Source organism: Python bivittatus, unplaced genomic scaffold (genome assembly GCF_059951505.1).
Source record: "Python bivittatus isolate LINGU-HERP-01145 unplaced genomic scaffold, Pbiv_v1 ctg000700_np1212, whole genome shotgun sequence".
Taxonomy (NCBI): Eukaryota; Metazoa; Chordata; class Lepidosauria; order Squamata; family Pythonidae; genus Python; species Python bivittatus.
In genome coordinates this window covers 45722620-45739107 of record NW_028277098.1, presented here as the reverse complement: position 1 = coordinate 45739107, position 16488 = coordinate 45722620, and the positions used below count along the sequence as shown (strand labels likewise).

Below are 16488 nucleotides of genomic sequence, written 5' to 3'. Positions count from 1 at the left end.
AGATGTGAGATTCTTTTATGTGAGATCCTTCATTTAAAATTTTAAAAAAAAAAAAACCTTCCCACAAGGATGTGATTATCAGAGATTGGTAAGCATGCACTAAATCCTCCCCCCCCCATTTAACAGATAATTTTGGTATAAAAATATATACTTTACCTAATTAATATGTAAATATTTTTGTCTTACAAAGAAAAGGGAAAATCTTTGTTAGGGTTCTTAGAGTTGGACAGAAGTAATGAATTCTTAAATGTTCTTTATTCCTTGGCTGCCTTTTGTATATACTTGTTTCTACAATTGGACTTGCTTTTCCAGATAATTGTAACAATGAGCATCAGTATAAATTCCACTGGTACCAAGACTAGCTGAACATATTTTAAGTGAGCTGGAACTGATTATGACACTTCTAGCTGAATTATATCTGAATTATATTCTAGCCAAACTGAGGACAGATCCTGGGACTGAGCATTTCATACACTGTTTAGTCATAAAATCCATTATCCTTTCTTTGCGTCCTCTCTTATGTTGCAACCACAGTTGTTTATGGAGCAATTAGAACAGGTTCCAAGATTAGAAGTGGTTTTACCCTGAGGATGAGAGCCCTTCCAAAAGACCATTGGATTGCATCTTAGATATATTTGTAATATTTTTCAAAAGTAGGCTGTGGAACAATTTCATGGTATATATTCTATCGGTGGCAGTGTTTAGATATCTATAGTTTGAAAATAATATTTGCATTATGCAACATTCTTTTTAGAAGATTTAAAATATTGCATAGTATTTTAAACATTTACAGCAAAATTATAGAATTATTTGATATAGTTAATACTTGTTTTAAAGTTTATTTTGGACCATTTAATATATTTATATTATTTCTTAAAAGATCACTCACTGAGAAAAATATATATATACTTAACCTAATTAATACAGAAATAGGGAAAATCTTTATTAGCGTTATTTACTGATCAAGATAATATGTTTTTAGTTTTCTTTTACATCTGACAGGCTTTTAAAATAAACTTCTTCCCAACCAAAAAAAAATATGTCTGCATAATGTGCAGATACAATCTGGAATCTTAAACAGATAAAGATAGAATGTTTTCTTGTTTTTCTGGCATAATTGTATTCAGTTGTTGAATAGCAATAACATATAAATAGTTGAACAAATGATAATTGTTAAATTTTGTATTAATACAGTGTGGGAAAACAAAATCACAACAAAATTCTTCTTTGCAAGATCAGATTCTGAGATTGTGGAATGTTACTTTTCTTCACTACAAGCACATCTAAAAATGGCATTAATTGATTGTAGTTTATAGCTACTGATTGATTAGACCCACTAGATGATGTTGAAATTCCTTCTTTGAAAATGGAGCATTATTAATAAAAGTTCCATTGAGCAATCTTGCCATCTGTGAGACATTAACCCAGGGACCCTCCTTCTCTTTTCAGGCTGGACAATTTGCTTAATATGGCCTATGGCGTAAAGAGGTAATTAGAATTCCAGATTGCCAGATGTCCATGTTGGCACAGATTGGTGCTATAATTTTTTTTTAATCACTAACTTTATTTTGTTTTTAATTCCTTCTTTTTTTCCACCAGCATGCCAAATGTTTTCTGTCTTTTCATTTGGACTTCAGTTGGTTTTCTTTAACAACATGCACAAGCACGTACAAAAAGTATGTGTAAATCTTTTATTTCATGTTTTCTGTTGTTACAGGTTTTTTGAGATGGTTTAGGTGCAACAGATACAAGTATTCTGATTCCAAAAGTGTTCCGTTTAATGTTTCGGAGGGGAGGTCATGTTTCACTGAATCGGAGTTTATTAATAAGCATTTAGTATAACAGCATACATTTATAATAGAAAATATGATTAAAATTAATATTGGCTAAATATTTCAGGGAGCCCATAACTTTTCTACTTATTTTTCTTAAACTGTAACTGTATGCACCTTAATCAGATCCAAGTTTTCTTTGTTACAGGTTTAACAGTGTTTCCAGTAATTTGGAGCTTGTGATTTTTCTACTTTTGGTTAATGGTTTGCTTGTTCTGATTTTGATTTTACTTTTAATTCAAATTTTTAAGGTGATATTAGTATGACCTTTTTGTTAATAATCCATATATATCAGCACAGAAGTTAAAGGAACACAAATCACAGAAGGATTACTTCACATATTTACAGCTCAGAAATGCTATATATCTAGTGACAATGGGCCTTACCAAACTTCTTACAATAGCATGAAATTGTATGTACAAAGGTTATGTGCAAAAATGCCAGTTCATTTTATCTCTCTTGAAAAACAAGTGTAAGTATTACATAAATGTGAAATATTGCACACAAACAATATATGTATGATGTCTTCTTGCATGTTACACTGTATGTACATCCTCACAGATAGATTATTCCAAGTTGTTTGGGGAACAACAAAAACCGGTAAGTACAATTTTTAGCTACCACAGCCATGCTCCCAGATGAGCACAATTTATTCAGAAAATTAGTAATATCTTTCTCATTGGTGATTATACAAGGTTTCATAGTTCAAATTAATTGTAATTATATAATATATAACCTGTCTCGGTTTGAACTGAGTTCTGCACCTTACATAATGTTGCTTATCCTAAAAGAGATAGTGTGATATGTATGTATATTCGCTGGATTGGTAAGAACAGTTGTTTCCTAAGTGCCAAAAAATGAATGACAATATCTTTATAAATAGCACTTAATGGAAATAGGCAATGGCCTAGAAAATAGCACTGTGTTAATCTTTTTTTCTAATAAGAACTTTATTGAGTTATAAAAAGCATAAGGATAAAAGCATACAAGAACTAATAATTGGGAAGAAAAGTAGAGAGCAAGAAAGTTAGAAATAGAGAAAGAATACAAAATAGAATGGAATGGAAAATAGATAAAAAGAAAAGAAGAAAAGAAATACAAAAAGACAAACTTTCAGCTTCTTATACAGCAGATATAAATGAATCATATAATAACCTCTTACTCTAAAACTATTTCTTGACATACATATTTTGTATAATCTATTAATCCATATATCATAATTTCATTTTTTTCTGTTTCCTGCAAAAAGTCCAAAAGGGGCTTCCAACTGGCATTGGAAGGGGAAGGGGCTGGGTTAATCTTCAGAGGGGTGATTTGATTCAAAGGAGCTTTGATGTGTTGTATCAGGTGTATCAGTTCAAAAATTCACTGTCTTTCTCACTTTGTAAAATCTCCAAATGTTGCTGCAACTTTTCTTCTGTATATGGATAAAGCTGAGGGAGCAGCCAGTGAATTTAATCATACTTCCAAACCATGGGATTTGTTGTTTGGGTTTCATTTTGGTGCTAGAATTAGGTTAGACAGATTCTGTAGAGGGTCAATGATCCAGAGAAAGAGAAGCTTATTCTTCTCCTTTTTAAAATCAGGATAGCTTTAAGATTCCCCTGAATCAAGCTCAACTCGTTTTTTCTTGGCAGCAGGATGACAGTTGTTCACCATTGCTCCTTCTGGAATTTTTGTTTTGTTTTTACTTCTCAGTATAATCTATAGCCCTGGTATTTCCTGATGGTCTCCTAACTAAGTACTAACCAGGTCCTACCCTGCTTTTTGGGTTGGTTGGCATGGTGCTGCCATCTACAGCCCATGCCTTTCCTTTCCTTACATCCATACCCTTTTTTCCTTATCTTTCTATCATAGGTTTATAGCATACTTCCTTTCAGTCTGTGCCCCATCTGTCTGCAGGTTTTTAGCTCTTTTAGTCACCCTTTATTTCTGTTTATTACCCAATTCCATTTTTTAAAAATCATGTATTTTCTTTCTTCCATCCCTTTTTTCCTTGTCTTGTCCTGATGAGTAAGTTTTCTTCATTGCGTGAGTGGATATGAGATGTTGTGACTGGCATGAGACTACTGCATATAACACACAGTGTGTAGACATGTATTATGTACACAGTAGCGGTAACTGATACACTTCTCAGCCTCTAAAAAATGGTTGCTCAAGGAGGATTTAATGTGTCATTCCAGAAGAGTGGAATGCCAGGGAACTATGCCAACAAGCCTGCCAGCCCAGAAAAGCATGTGGATGGAAGGTGATGGACTCTTTGATCTTTTGTAAGACCTTTTTCAGCAGTTTTTGAAACCAACTTTGAAGTTAGAGTAGGCATTATCTTCATTTATTCAGCACAATTTCTCTATATGGGCTCAGGTGAACAGTTTGGAAGTCCCTATGCTGTCCTTTCCTCACTCCTATTTTTGCCTAAAATAACATGGGGAGGGCAGAGGGGAGGTATTTAAAAATGTGTTACAATGTAGTGCTTGAAGCTTTTCCCGAAACTCCAGGGTTTGTGGTCATTATTGTGGCCCCATTTGGAGAAGGAGAAGGAGCAGAAGTTGTTTTGCTGATCTCCATGGAGCTTATGAACTAATCTTTTGACAAGGTGGCCTTCAGACCTCAAATATGAATTAAATCATACTACTCTTTGGATCATGGCTGATTTCCAATAGAAGTGAGTCCTACCAGAAATCAATAATAAACAACATACTTTCATTGAATATTTATTTATTTATTTATTTATTTATTTATTTTATTTGCTTGTGTGTATCCCAGTAATATATGAATAATTAACATTTGTAAATGTAAGCATACATTTTATAGATGAAATTTTGTTCAATTCTCCAAAAAAGAGCACTCAGAGGTTCTTATCTTTTCTGACATCTTTTAATGTATATTTGCAATTTCAGGACATTATTTTATGTTGACATTATTATCTGCCCAGATCATTCAGGAATGGGTGACATACAAGCACAAAAAACAAATAAATAAACTAGGTTAGATTCATACCTTGTTGCTAATTGCATGCAATTCAGCTCCCACCAATAAATAATATATTAATCTGGTTCAGGCAGCATCTTAAGCCATATTTTGTTTTTAGTTTAATGCTTTAAAAGATTACTTATTTGGATTTGGATTTTTTTTCTTTTTTGTCCTGTATCTTAACGGTCCTTAATGAAGTTCTTCATATTGTGCTAAGAACTGCTAGGGATCTGGAATGGCCTGTGTAGGTACCATTCTATGGACATTGGGTCTGAATGTCCTACAGGGCTGATAAAACTCCAAAATGGGCTACTATGAGTAAGTGAGCCATATCTGTACTCCATCATCCTGCCCTGTCTTGTTATACAAATCTTGGGTTATACAAACCCAAGATAGTAACCTCCCCCCCCCCGCCTAGCCCCACTTAAAAAAAGACATAGAAGATACTGGGCACCATTGGAACTCAGAAATTGCTATCAATCTTTCATGGGGGAAACTAGTTGAAAGCCCATAGGAGGAGCCACAGCAAAAGAGAGGTTTTCTTGTCTGCAAAACAAGAAAAGCTGGAAGAGAAAATGTAGTGGCTGGATCTTCTGGTTTGAGAGATATACTGTCTCACAGAAGCAAAGATTAGGGATAAAGCAAAACATGTGCCAAAATTAAATAAGCCCACTGACAAGTATCCCTGTCATAAATGCTTGAAAATGTTGAAAAATTACAGAGCTGCAGGCATAGATGGGGTAACTGGACAAATGTTAAAATCTGAGGTGTATTGTTTATGGAGTGGCTGCACAACTTGTTTAACATATGTGAAGTCTGAATCATGATTGCACAAAGAACAACTGCATAATTCTTTCAGAAGAGTAACAAGATTGAATGTAAAAGCTACAAGTCATTTGTTAGTTAAGTGTGTCTAGGGAATTTTTTGGCAGATTCTGACTGAAACAGTACAAGAGGTGACATTGAGCAAAAATTGGAAAGTATACTACAATGTTATATTAGGTGGTGTGCACATTTTAAAAGTGTGTGTCGTAAAACAAGAGATGGGATTAAGAATGAAGGGGTGATTAATGAATATGGATTGAATACAAAAGTGAGTTATCAGTACCAGAGAAATATATTGATGTTATTTGGTCAGAGAAAGAGAATGGTTGAAGCAATGCAACAGGCTGAAAGGAAGGCAAGACCAAGAGTTGATGAGATCTTCAAAAGAGAGATAATAAGTTTAAAGAACAAATGGCAACGTATGAATTAGTGTGTGTTTTTATTGGAAGCAAGCATGGTTTGCAAGGACAGAAATGTATGGAGAGGTACAGTGAATGCTGTTGGTGTAAATTTTATTTATCTTATATCCTTCTTCCTTTTTATTCTTTAGAGTCCTTTGGGTTCGCTGAGCTTGGTTGCTTTCTTGCAGATGTTTCATTACCCAACTATGTAACATCTTCGGTGCTAGAAGGTAACACTTCAGTCCCTCTAGCACTGAAGATGTTACCTAGTTGGGTAATGAAACATCTACAAGAAAACAACCAAGCTCAGAGAACTGCAAGGATTCTACAGTTCAATCCTGAGCCACATATATTCTCTTCTATTTTATTCTTTCTCTGTGCTTTGCATAATATTACTTTTCCCAAAAAGGAATAGCATGGTAAATATGTATGTCAGCAAAGCACTGGACAAACTTCTCAATTACATTTGAAGTAGCGTGTTTACTCAGTGTGAACACACTGACATGTTTAGAAAATTGTGCTCAGAAAGTGCTCATTGATTATTCCTCATGAAACTGAGGACGTACTACAGGGTTCCATTTTTGGGCACCACTCTTCAACATTTTCATTGAAAGAAAGCTTGTGAAATTTGCCTCTGACACAAAACTGGGTAGGATGGCTAATATACTTGAAGACAGAAACAAAATTCAAAATTGGTAAGTTAGAGAAGTAGAAATAACAATGAGAAATTGAGTCAAGACATGTAATTTACAAAAAAAAAAAAAGACGTGCACTGGGAACATTTGACTTGATAGGAACATTAAAAGGATCTTAGATTGAAGATCAGAAAATAAAAATCACATAGTTGTAATGACATAGCAGCTAAAAGGTGAAAGCAATTTTATGCTTCATCAATAGAAATAGCCAAATCAGATGATCTAATAATCACATGAAGTAGTATATTATTAAGATGTTAATTTAGAAGAGGGGATATCCAAATTCAGCCATGGATGACTTTGGGCTAGCCATATCTCTCAATATAGCCTTCTTATTTGGGTTTACTTATTTTTATTTATTCCATTCATAGGCTGCTTAATCACAAAGCACTTCAAAGGAACAAGGGTTGTTGCTGTAAGGAAAAAAATGTTTGACTGAATGTACATTCTTTTGAGGAAAGGCAGGATATAAGCCCAGTGAATAATAAATAATATTTCTGCTATATTCTGCATTGGTCAGACTCCACATCAAATAGTGTATTCATATATTGGCATCACAAGGAGCAGATCAGAGACAAGGATAGTCAGGTTCCTGAGAACTAAACCTTATGAAGAAAAGCTGAGGAATATTAGATACTATATTTGGCTATATTCCTAGCCGAAAAGCTGAGAATTGAAGTTTTGAGCTTTGAGAATGGATGACTGTGGAATAATCTGATAGCACTTTTTAAATAACTAAAGAGATTAAGTCACAGAAAGACAAAATCTGTTTTCTGTTGTGCTAGAGTATACATCTTAGACATTGGTTTACAAAAAGTTTCTGACTGAATGTCAAGGAAAGTTTTCTAAAAGTAAAAGCAGTTTGATTGTAGGACCAGTTAACAAGGTGGTTAATAACCTCAGACACCTGTTAAATATACAGGCAGTCCTCACTTAGCGACCACAATTGGGACCAGCAACTCCATCACTAACCGCCACAGTCACAGTCTTTATTTAAAGGCAAAATCAAAATCAGAATATCTACTATGGGCTTTCTGATGCCTTGCAGCTGATCCACGGAATGAAGTTGAGTTGAGTCTCTCAGATTTCAGGCTTAAGTGCCTTAATATCCAAGCTGATGATTGCTGAACTAATATATTTTCTCCAGTTCCCAGACTGCAACAACCCAGCCATATAACAATCATACCTGAATTTTTTGTCTCCTTGTGCACCAGCTAATACTACCACTAGGTATAGGTAGGTTTCAATGGGAACAATTCTCATCACTTTTTCATGCACTCTTATTTTTTTATTTGTGTCATGTATCCATGTTATTTGGCTTTACTCAGCCATATATTGGTTGCAGTGTAAATATGATTTTGAATGCTAATTTATATCTTATTCATTGACATTAGGATTTACAGTTCAACTAAAAACTTAATTTTGTTGTCACTGTGTAGTTACTCTTGAGAGATTTTCTGGCCCACAGTTATCTATAGCATTTTATTCCCCCAACACAACATGTTTCACTTAGGTCAACATATAATTGTTGTTAAAATACATACGTATTAAAAGATATCTAAAAGAAGCTGGTTTTGCATTAAAATAGTAAACTCTACTAATGGTAAACTATTTAAGGAAAAATAATCTCAGTTCTCTGTCTCAGTGCTTATGTTTATGGTTACGCCACAAGAAAAAAAGAATTCCTCTGGGGGCCATATTTGTGGAATTATTTTTCTAGTTAAATGTTATTCATGCCATTATTGAAGTGCTACTTTTTTAAAAATTCCAATGGGTTTTCTAGTTCTTTATCCTTAGCATCACAGCAACTGTTCTTATTGATCTGAAGTGAAACAAGGTTATATAGCACAATTTATAGTTAATTTGAATCATGAATTATTGTTGTTCAGTCACAAATTAGGAAGATATTGCCAGTTTATTGTACAACGCTGTAGTTACTATGAATGACTCTTCCTAGCCCTCAGGAAACCTACATATGGAATCTTATCCAACTTTGAAGTTAGTGTCTTTGGACCAATTGCTGTCTTTTAGCCTACTGCATTTCACCAATAATTGTGAGCTTAAAATGGGAGAGATGAGTTCCTGGAGGAAAGACAGGATATAAATACACAAAATAAAGTAACATGAATTCTGAATATAACTGGGAACATTTTCAAGAAAAATCACACCATTATTATGCAGCAGATTTTCCACAGATAACTGTGTTGAACTTCAGAATTGACTGTGTATGTTTAAAACTAAATTCAGATGACTAAACTATATGATGACCAATTCAAAGCTTACCACATGGTGCTTGAATTTATGTGGGCAACAATTGTGTTTAAATATCCTGAACATTGTCAAGCTTTATAATTAGATATTTTTTTTACTCCTTGATTTCTGGGTAGCTCTGGAGATGTTTTTTTGCATGATTAGATACTACAGGCTACCTTATCCTTATGTGGTAAGTTTTGAAGTAGATAATACAGAGCTCCTGGACCGGAAAAAAAATTATCTAAAGATTATATATGATGTAGGTATCCATGAACAGCTCTTCATCATCTTAATCTAAGAACTATTCTAGATACTTGAAATACTAAATTTTATTATGTTGATGGTGTAGTAAATAATACATCTAGTATACGGTAGAAAACAAGCAAGTATCAGTTTTAGTGTATGAACACACACATGCACACATGTACTATTCTGAGTGGGAAAATTTCTGTTACACAAATTTGCACCACATTTGGTGGGAGACCAATTGAAAAATGCCATAGTTCTTTCTAGGCTATTCATTGTTTTCAGTACATTTATTGGGTAAATTTATGTGCACACGGATATGCATATACACATTCAATGTGCCATTTTCACAAATACAAAAACATTTAGTGAATTTTTATTATTATTATTTGTTAACACACTGTATCCTTTTAAGTAGAGGTCCTTAGTTTCACCATATTCTCCATGGGGTATATTTAATAATACTTGGATATCTGGTTGTGATATATTATATGTATTATTCACAGGCTTTGGGGAAAGTTCTGGAATTTAGTTTCATGAAAATTCATACTTGAAAATTGATCTTTAGGTTAGTATTCCTTTTTGTCTTCTTTTTTCTTTCTTCAACATTAATCTGGTAGGTTTTCTCCAATCACAATTGATGGGATGACAAGCCTTGTGGGAATGAATATTCCTGGCCATACTGGGACTGGATGGTGTATTTTTGTCTACAATTTATCACCCGACTCAGATGAAAGTGTGCTGTGGCAGCTGTTTGGCCCCTTTGGAGCAGTCAATAATGTCAAGGTGATCCGCGACTTCAATACCAACAAATGCAAAGGTTTTGGCTTTGTCACCATGACCAACTACGATGAAGCTGCTATGGCAATTGCCAGCCTTAATGGATACCGCTTAGGAGACAGAGTATTGCAAGTTTCCTTTAAAACCAACAAAACCCATAAATCCTGAATTTCATATCCTTAATAATAATTATTATAAATATATATAAATATATAAATATATATACAAACAAAAAAACTCTTCAAGGCTTATACTCAACCATGGACTTTTATAAGCCAGTGTTGCCTAAGTATTAAACATTGGATATCTTGTGAACAGGAAAAGGATTTTATAATGCTTAGAAAAAAAACAAAAATCTTTGATGCATTGAATGTTCTTTCATAGCTGTTGTTGTTGAATATAATATACATAAATAACAATGTGCAGGGATTTTTACCCGGCCAGCTAGTTTTACTACCTTCCTTGAAGGTGGATCTTTTTAAGATGACCATTCACTCATTTGAAAATAAAAAATGAAAAACCTAAAATCATTTTTACAAACCACTGGAATTAGCAGATTTTGCTCTTTTTTCCAAAATGTTTGATTCAATCAGATTGGTAAACCCCCAGCATAAATTAAAGAGGAATAATAAAAATTGCAAAACAAAACAAAGCATAATTTTGCAACTCTTTTTATTTTTCCTTTTTTCTTTTATATCATGTGAAATAAACAGTCTTCTGTTAGGGATAGGGTAAAAGGGGGGATACCTGATGACATAACAGTTTAAATAACATTAACAATGTTGCCAAAGAGGTGGTCTCTTTGCTGAAAATGGGTTTCAAGAAAAATCTATTTTTATAAAATATAAAGAATTTTTACAAGAGAACCTGGATTTGAGAAAAAAAAATATTTTGACTGGCTAATTTAGGGGAAATTGACAACTTTGTCATGTTCATACTGCACTGGTAACTTTTTAGAGATCAAGATGTGTGTTTTAAACTGGATTAAGTAGATTGTTTTTTGAAGGATGGGCTACAAACAGATGATCTTCGTATCTTTTCATAGCATGTAATAAAATATTAAATACAGAACAGGAGAGTGTTCTTCCCAGGCACACAGTTACCCACAGTCAAAACCCAAAAGCAAGGAGATGAGTTGCAGGATGGTTTTTCTTTAAGTCATCAGTATGGGAGATCAGCAGAACAAAGTTTTGGAAAAAAAATTAATTTTAATCAAAAACTTCCTTTGTTCAAGCAGTAGGTGCTACAAATTATTTACATATCTTAGTATCATAGTTAAATGTAATGTGTTTAGAGGGAAAAAGTACATTTGCTTTACATTTGTTAAGAATTTTCAGATTCACTTTCCAGCCCATGCTGATATAAATTGGGCTATGTTGGCACATTCGAAACACTCTTTATGTTGCTTGAAACACTTATTTATTTAATTGCTGATGTGACGCATATGCCAAAATCAAATATTGCTAGTTTGGCTAGTCTACTTATTTGTTTACTTAAACTATGGGAAGAAGCATATTATTGTGTCATTTTGTTGTGTGTGTATGTGTATATATAATATAAATATATATATATATAAAGTTATTTTTTTCTTTTGTTAACTTATTCTAAGTTGTAACACTTTGCTAGTTTTGTTTGTATATGTCTTAAAATGTTTTCTTATGATACTTAAGTGGCAAGAGGTATCAAGGTAACTTGTGTAGAAATATTGTTTGATATATTGTCATGTTTGTTGTGAATATTTTTTTTTTCTTACTGCACAATAGAAAAAAAAAAACCTGAGTCTTTATTTTAATGTAATTCAGATTGGGGAAAACAGAGCTAAGGGAACAAAATGACTGAGGGAGAGCTCTCCCATGTCCAGTGCACTGATCCTTTTCGTATGTTTGTGCTTTGTATGGTTAATATATTTAAAACAAAAGGAGTCATGCTCTTCCCTGAGTACTAGAAACAGTTACTCGCTATGCATAATCTAGTTGATAGTTAAATTTGCTATTGCTTTTCTTGTCTTGTTATATAAAAACTTTTCAATACCAGTTTAGTCTTAATGGTAATAAAATGTTACAGTTCTTTATAACCTGTGCTTATTTTGTGTATTTTTTTCCCATGCTTATACCCACTAACTGCATGTAAACTAAGCAATGTTGGTTTTGTTCCACAGAGAAGGGTCAAATATTTGATAGACCAACTTCAAAGCAGAGGCTGCACCCTAAGTTTCATTGTTCATTTACATTTGAAATGATTTTAATTTTAAACACGCAAGCAAACAAAAAGATTCAGTACGTGGGGAAAAACCTTTCTACATCATCTGCTGTGAATGAACACAGTTTGCGGGGAAACTTTTGATGCAATTTCTAAGCATTAGTGGGGAAGGCATGTCCAGATCTTTTCTCTACAATATCTTTTAGTATCTGAAAGAAAAAGAAATCTTTCCTAGGACCAGGCAGTTGTATTTTTTAGTTATAATGTAAGACTTCATGTTTAACTTTCCAGTTAGATCATTTCTTGAGGAAAGTATTGTAAATGTTTTTTTCATAATCTTGTTGTGTTTGAATTATTTGTATTTAAATTATCCAGACAATAAATGAAAGTGTGTAGAATGGCTATGGGCTTGCCAAATTTTTAAATGTGTACCAGGTATCTTAATAACAATATCTGCATCATATTAGTTCCTAGCCCAGTAATTTCTAGGCATTTAAGCAGGGCTCTCAGTATGTTGCATCATATCTGCAATTGTTTGTATTATAACAGAGGAGAACGGGCAGAATAGAGCTACGTGTGGCGCTTATATCATTTCCCTTATTCCCTCCCTTCCATATCCTCTTCTGTCAGTTGGTTCTTGCATTCTCCTGTCCTCTAAATTTCCCAGCTCCTCTCTGCTGACTGACAGGGGAAAGAGAGCTTCTTTTCAGAACCTTCATAAAACTTCATTTCATGACTTTTATGTATTTCAGATTAGGGTGGAAAGATGGTCCTGGAAGGGAGGTCTAAGCCAAAACTCACTAAATTGAAAAAAAAGTTTTTGGTGTACCTTAAGAAGGGGCCTGAACATCCTGAGATCCTTCCCTATCATTGTAGAGGCATCTTCATGCACCTGCTTTTTGCAGTTAGATTTTGTTTGGTTGCAGTGTTCGAAATCAGCCCTCCTTTGCCATGTACACAATGAACTTACAAATAACTCTTAACTAAATCTATTTCCTGACCACACTTCAAATATTGTGGTGAAGTACACCTGACCTTGGAACAGGAAGAAATTACTTCATAGACATTGCTGTTGTATAATCTACTGAATGGAAACAAATAGACATTAAGATTGGAAACAGTCTTTCAGGTTTGTCAAATCCTATGGTCAACAAAACAGAAAAAAGGAAATATAAAAGTGAAGCATCTTAACTATAAAACATGCTTAGATTTGGAGAATATTATGTGCTGTTATGGTCAGTTATGAGGTTTTATTTCTCAACTAGCTGACCTCCCTGACTTAACTCTTTCTAGATATAGTGGTTTGGTTTGGTTTGTTTTTTAAATTCCTTAGGGCTCTTCCTTACAAAGAGACTGTGGCATTGTTTAATAACTATTGAATATTGATATAAATGCAGAATTCAATATGATAAATCATTTTAGAATCACAATATTTAAATGGCCTTAGAGTCTGAATTTAAAATTCTAAAATATAAAGCATCTCTCAAGTAGGATGGGTAACTTTTGTTATGATCAGCTGGCATAGGATTAAATTAATCCTCAATCAAGACTTCTTTTTCCCAGTGCTGGTAGCATCAAGAAAACAGCATTCTCTCCCTACCACCATCTTTCACCATGAATCTGCCTCCTTCTCTCACCCACTTTTCTGCTCCATTGATTTTTAAAATGTACTGTATATATTAAGATAGCTGAACTGGAATTTGATCTGAAAGCATGATACAATTAATAATAAAAACTTCTTGGACCATCTTGAAGGCTGGAGTAGCAGTTTACAAGCCACTTCAGCAGGATTTGTGCAAGGATACTATAACCAACCACTAAGTCATTTAATAGAGTGACTTTGACAGCTACTGTCAAAAGCCACGTTTTAATGACAACAGAGTAACTGAAGCTAATGATAAAGGAAAAAATAGTGGGCATATGTAATGGACTACAAAACAGGTTTTTGTCACATTGCTCAACCAAGTTTAAAACTTATTTAAAGGATTGGTCTGATACCTAAATATTTTTAACTAATGCATTTAGATGCATTATTTGTCATAAAGAAGCAGGCGTGTTCTAGAAAAATAATCCAAAGGAGTTAGCAAATGAATACATTTGGAATTCTTGGAAGAGAAAGCGGTAACTTTAATGTTATAATTCATTGAGGACCTAACATTCTTCATAATAATTCTTAATAAATGTAACACAGGTAGTCCCTGGGTTAAGAACGCCTGGTTTATGGACATCCCATAGTTAGGAACGCAGCCTACTATAGCAAAATTTGAGTTAAGTACACAATGATTCAAGTTAAATACACAATGGTCTGAGTTAATTACACAATACATACAGTATTACACAATAATACTGTAGCAGCTTACATACAAATTCGACTTAAGGACAGACCTTGGGAATGGAACTTGTTCTTAAACTGGAGACTACCTGTAATCAAAATAAAGCTAAGTAACGTGTGAACAGATTTTGAATTGTTGACTGTATATTTTGAAAAAGTCTGAACCCCATGAGAAAGCAATCCCTGGCATCCTCTATTAAGCACCTCTGCAACATCAGCTGTTTACTTCTGCAGGGTAGAAATCTATCATACAAGCAGTATAAAATCTGTTATTTTCCTTTTTGCCTCAGAGTCCTGCTGAAATCAGTAGCAGATTCTTGGTCCATGACTGTAGCTCTTCAAGTATTCATCAGCGCATTCACATAATACTAGAGACTGTACCTGCATATAACCAAATTTGGAATGTTCTAGAGCTGAGATACTGTACTTGTGCAGGAAAGAGTTTATTGTGCTTGTACAGGGCAACACTATCTCTTCCCTGACTGTGGCTGTGTTTGTATTCCAGCTACTCAAACTATATAACATGGGAAGGGAAAAGAGTAATTTGTGCGAATGCACTAAAAACAACTCGAAGAATCAAGTAAGTAGCTTCCTTTTTTTCAGAGTTTCTGTGCATCACTGAGATGGATGAATCAAAATCTATTTTGCCACACCAAAGGAAGATACATTCTGAAAACAGGGGCAAGATTGCCTGCATCAGAATTGGCCCACATATGAATATTAAAGATTGCACCAAGTAGTTTGTGAGAAAAAAACGCCTTAGTCCTAGTTGTGTGACTTCTCACCACAGAAGTGTGAAGTAAGTTTGTTAACTGGTATGTAGGTATTTTGTATCATAAATACAAAGTTCCAGTTACTGAAACAGAACTAGAAACCAGCAAACTAGTTAATTTTCCAGAAGACAGCTGTGCATTGAATGTAAAATACTTAATATGTGACATTCCCAGACATAAAGATAAGAAAATTGCAAAATAAGATACTTATTCAGATATAAGCATGACATCACTAAAGTCAATATAGATTTATCTCAATGTAACATTTAGATAAACATGATCCAATTGTAACATATAGGCATGATAGGCAGAAGTGATAGCCACGAGTCAAATCATGTTGCTAATCTAGAACCTAGGAAAATACATAACCAAAAGTTCACAGGATTTTAAACATGGGTTTGGTAAGCCTACGAGCCAATTGGTAACACTGGTGATGCATAAAAGACTTTTTTAGAACTTGGAAAGATGGGGAGGGAGGGGCATGCAAAGGTTGTTATAAAATAAACATTTAATAACAAAAATACAAGGAATCTATAGAAACAACGTTGGACTTCCTAGACACGGAAATTCAGGAAATCTAGAACAGGTAGGCATAGGTGACTATTAAGAAAAATATGTGAGTGCCCTGAGGGGAAGCAGCCATGTTGGGAGGCCCGCAAATTAGACTTGGTGCCATTCCTAGAGTCAACCACTTAGCTAACAAAGAAAAAAGAAAGTAGATTTAACAACTCTCAGCTTGCACCATGAGACTGCCAGAGAATACTCTAAATGATACTTATGAAGGTTAGAAAAAAACATAGCAAGAGAGATCTGCTGCCTTAAGCATGGAAGGATTGGTTGGCTTTTCCCTCCTAAAGGTTTTAGCCCTAGAACTTTTTTTTTTTTTAAAGGCTTGGTAGAAGTGTTCAAATCCATATGTGTGATTGACAGAGTCCATGAAGAAGAACATAGGATACTCAACTGTACTGCAAGCTGGGGGTTTTTTTTCAGAAACCAGTGATTTAATAGTTCAATGTTATTTTTTAACTTTCTTTGCATTTGCCATTTCTATCTCCAAAAAGCAGAACCCTATCTTGAAATGTATTCGCTATATAAATTTATTTTTTCTCCCTTTGTTTATAACCAGGATAACCTTTCCTTCTGATAAAAAGGTAAATTTAAAAAATTGTTCTGTTCATG

General features: G+C 34.0%; 1 protein-coding gene across 1 annotated transcript in view; it reads left to right on the top strand.

The window, feature by feature from the left end:
- ELAVL4 (ELAV like RNA binding protein 4) overlaps window positions 1-12114 on the top strand; it is a 70658-nt gene extending 58544 nt beyond the window's left edge. Inside the window, exons 5-6 of the mRNA XM_088153105.1 lie at window positions 1450-1488; window positions 9846-12114. Coding sequence (XP_088009231.1) covers window positions 1450-1488; window positions 9846-10173 — 367 coding nt within the window. The 3' untranslated portion in view covers window positions 10174-12114. The remainder of the gene's footprint in view (window positions 1-1449; window positions 1489-9845) is intronic.
- Window positions 12115-16488: the final 4374 nt, after the last annotated feature.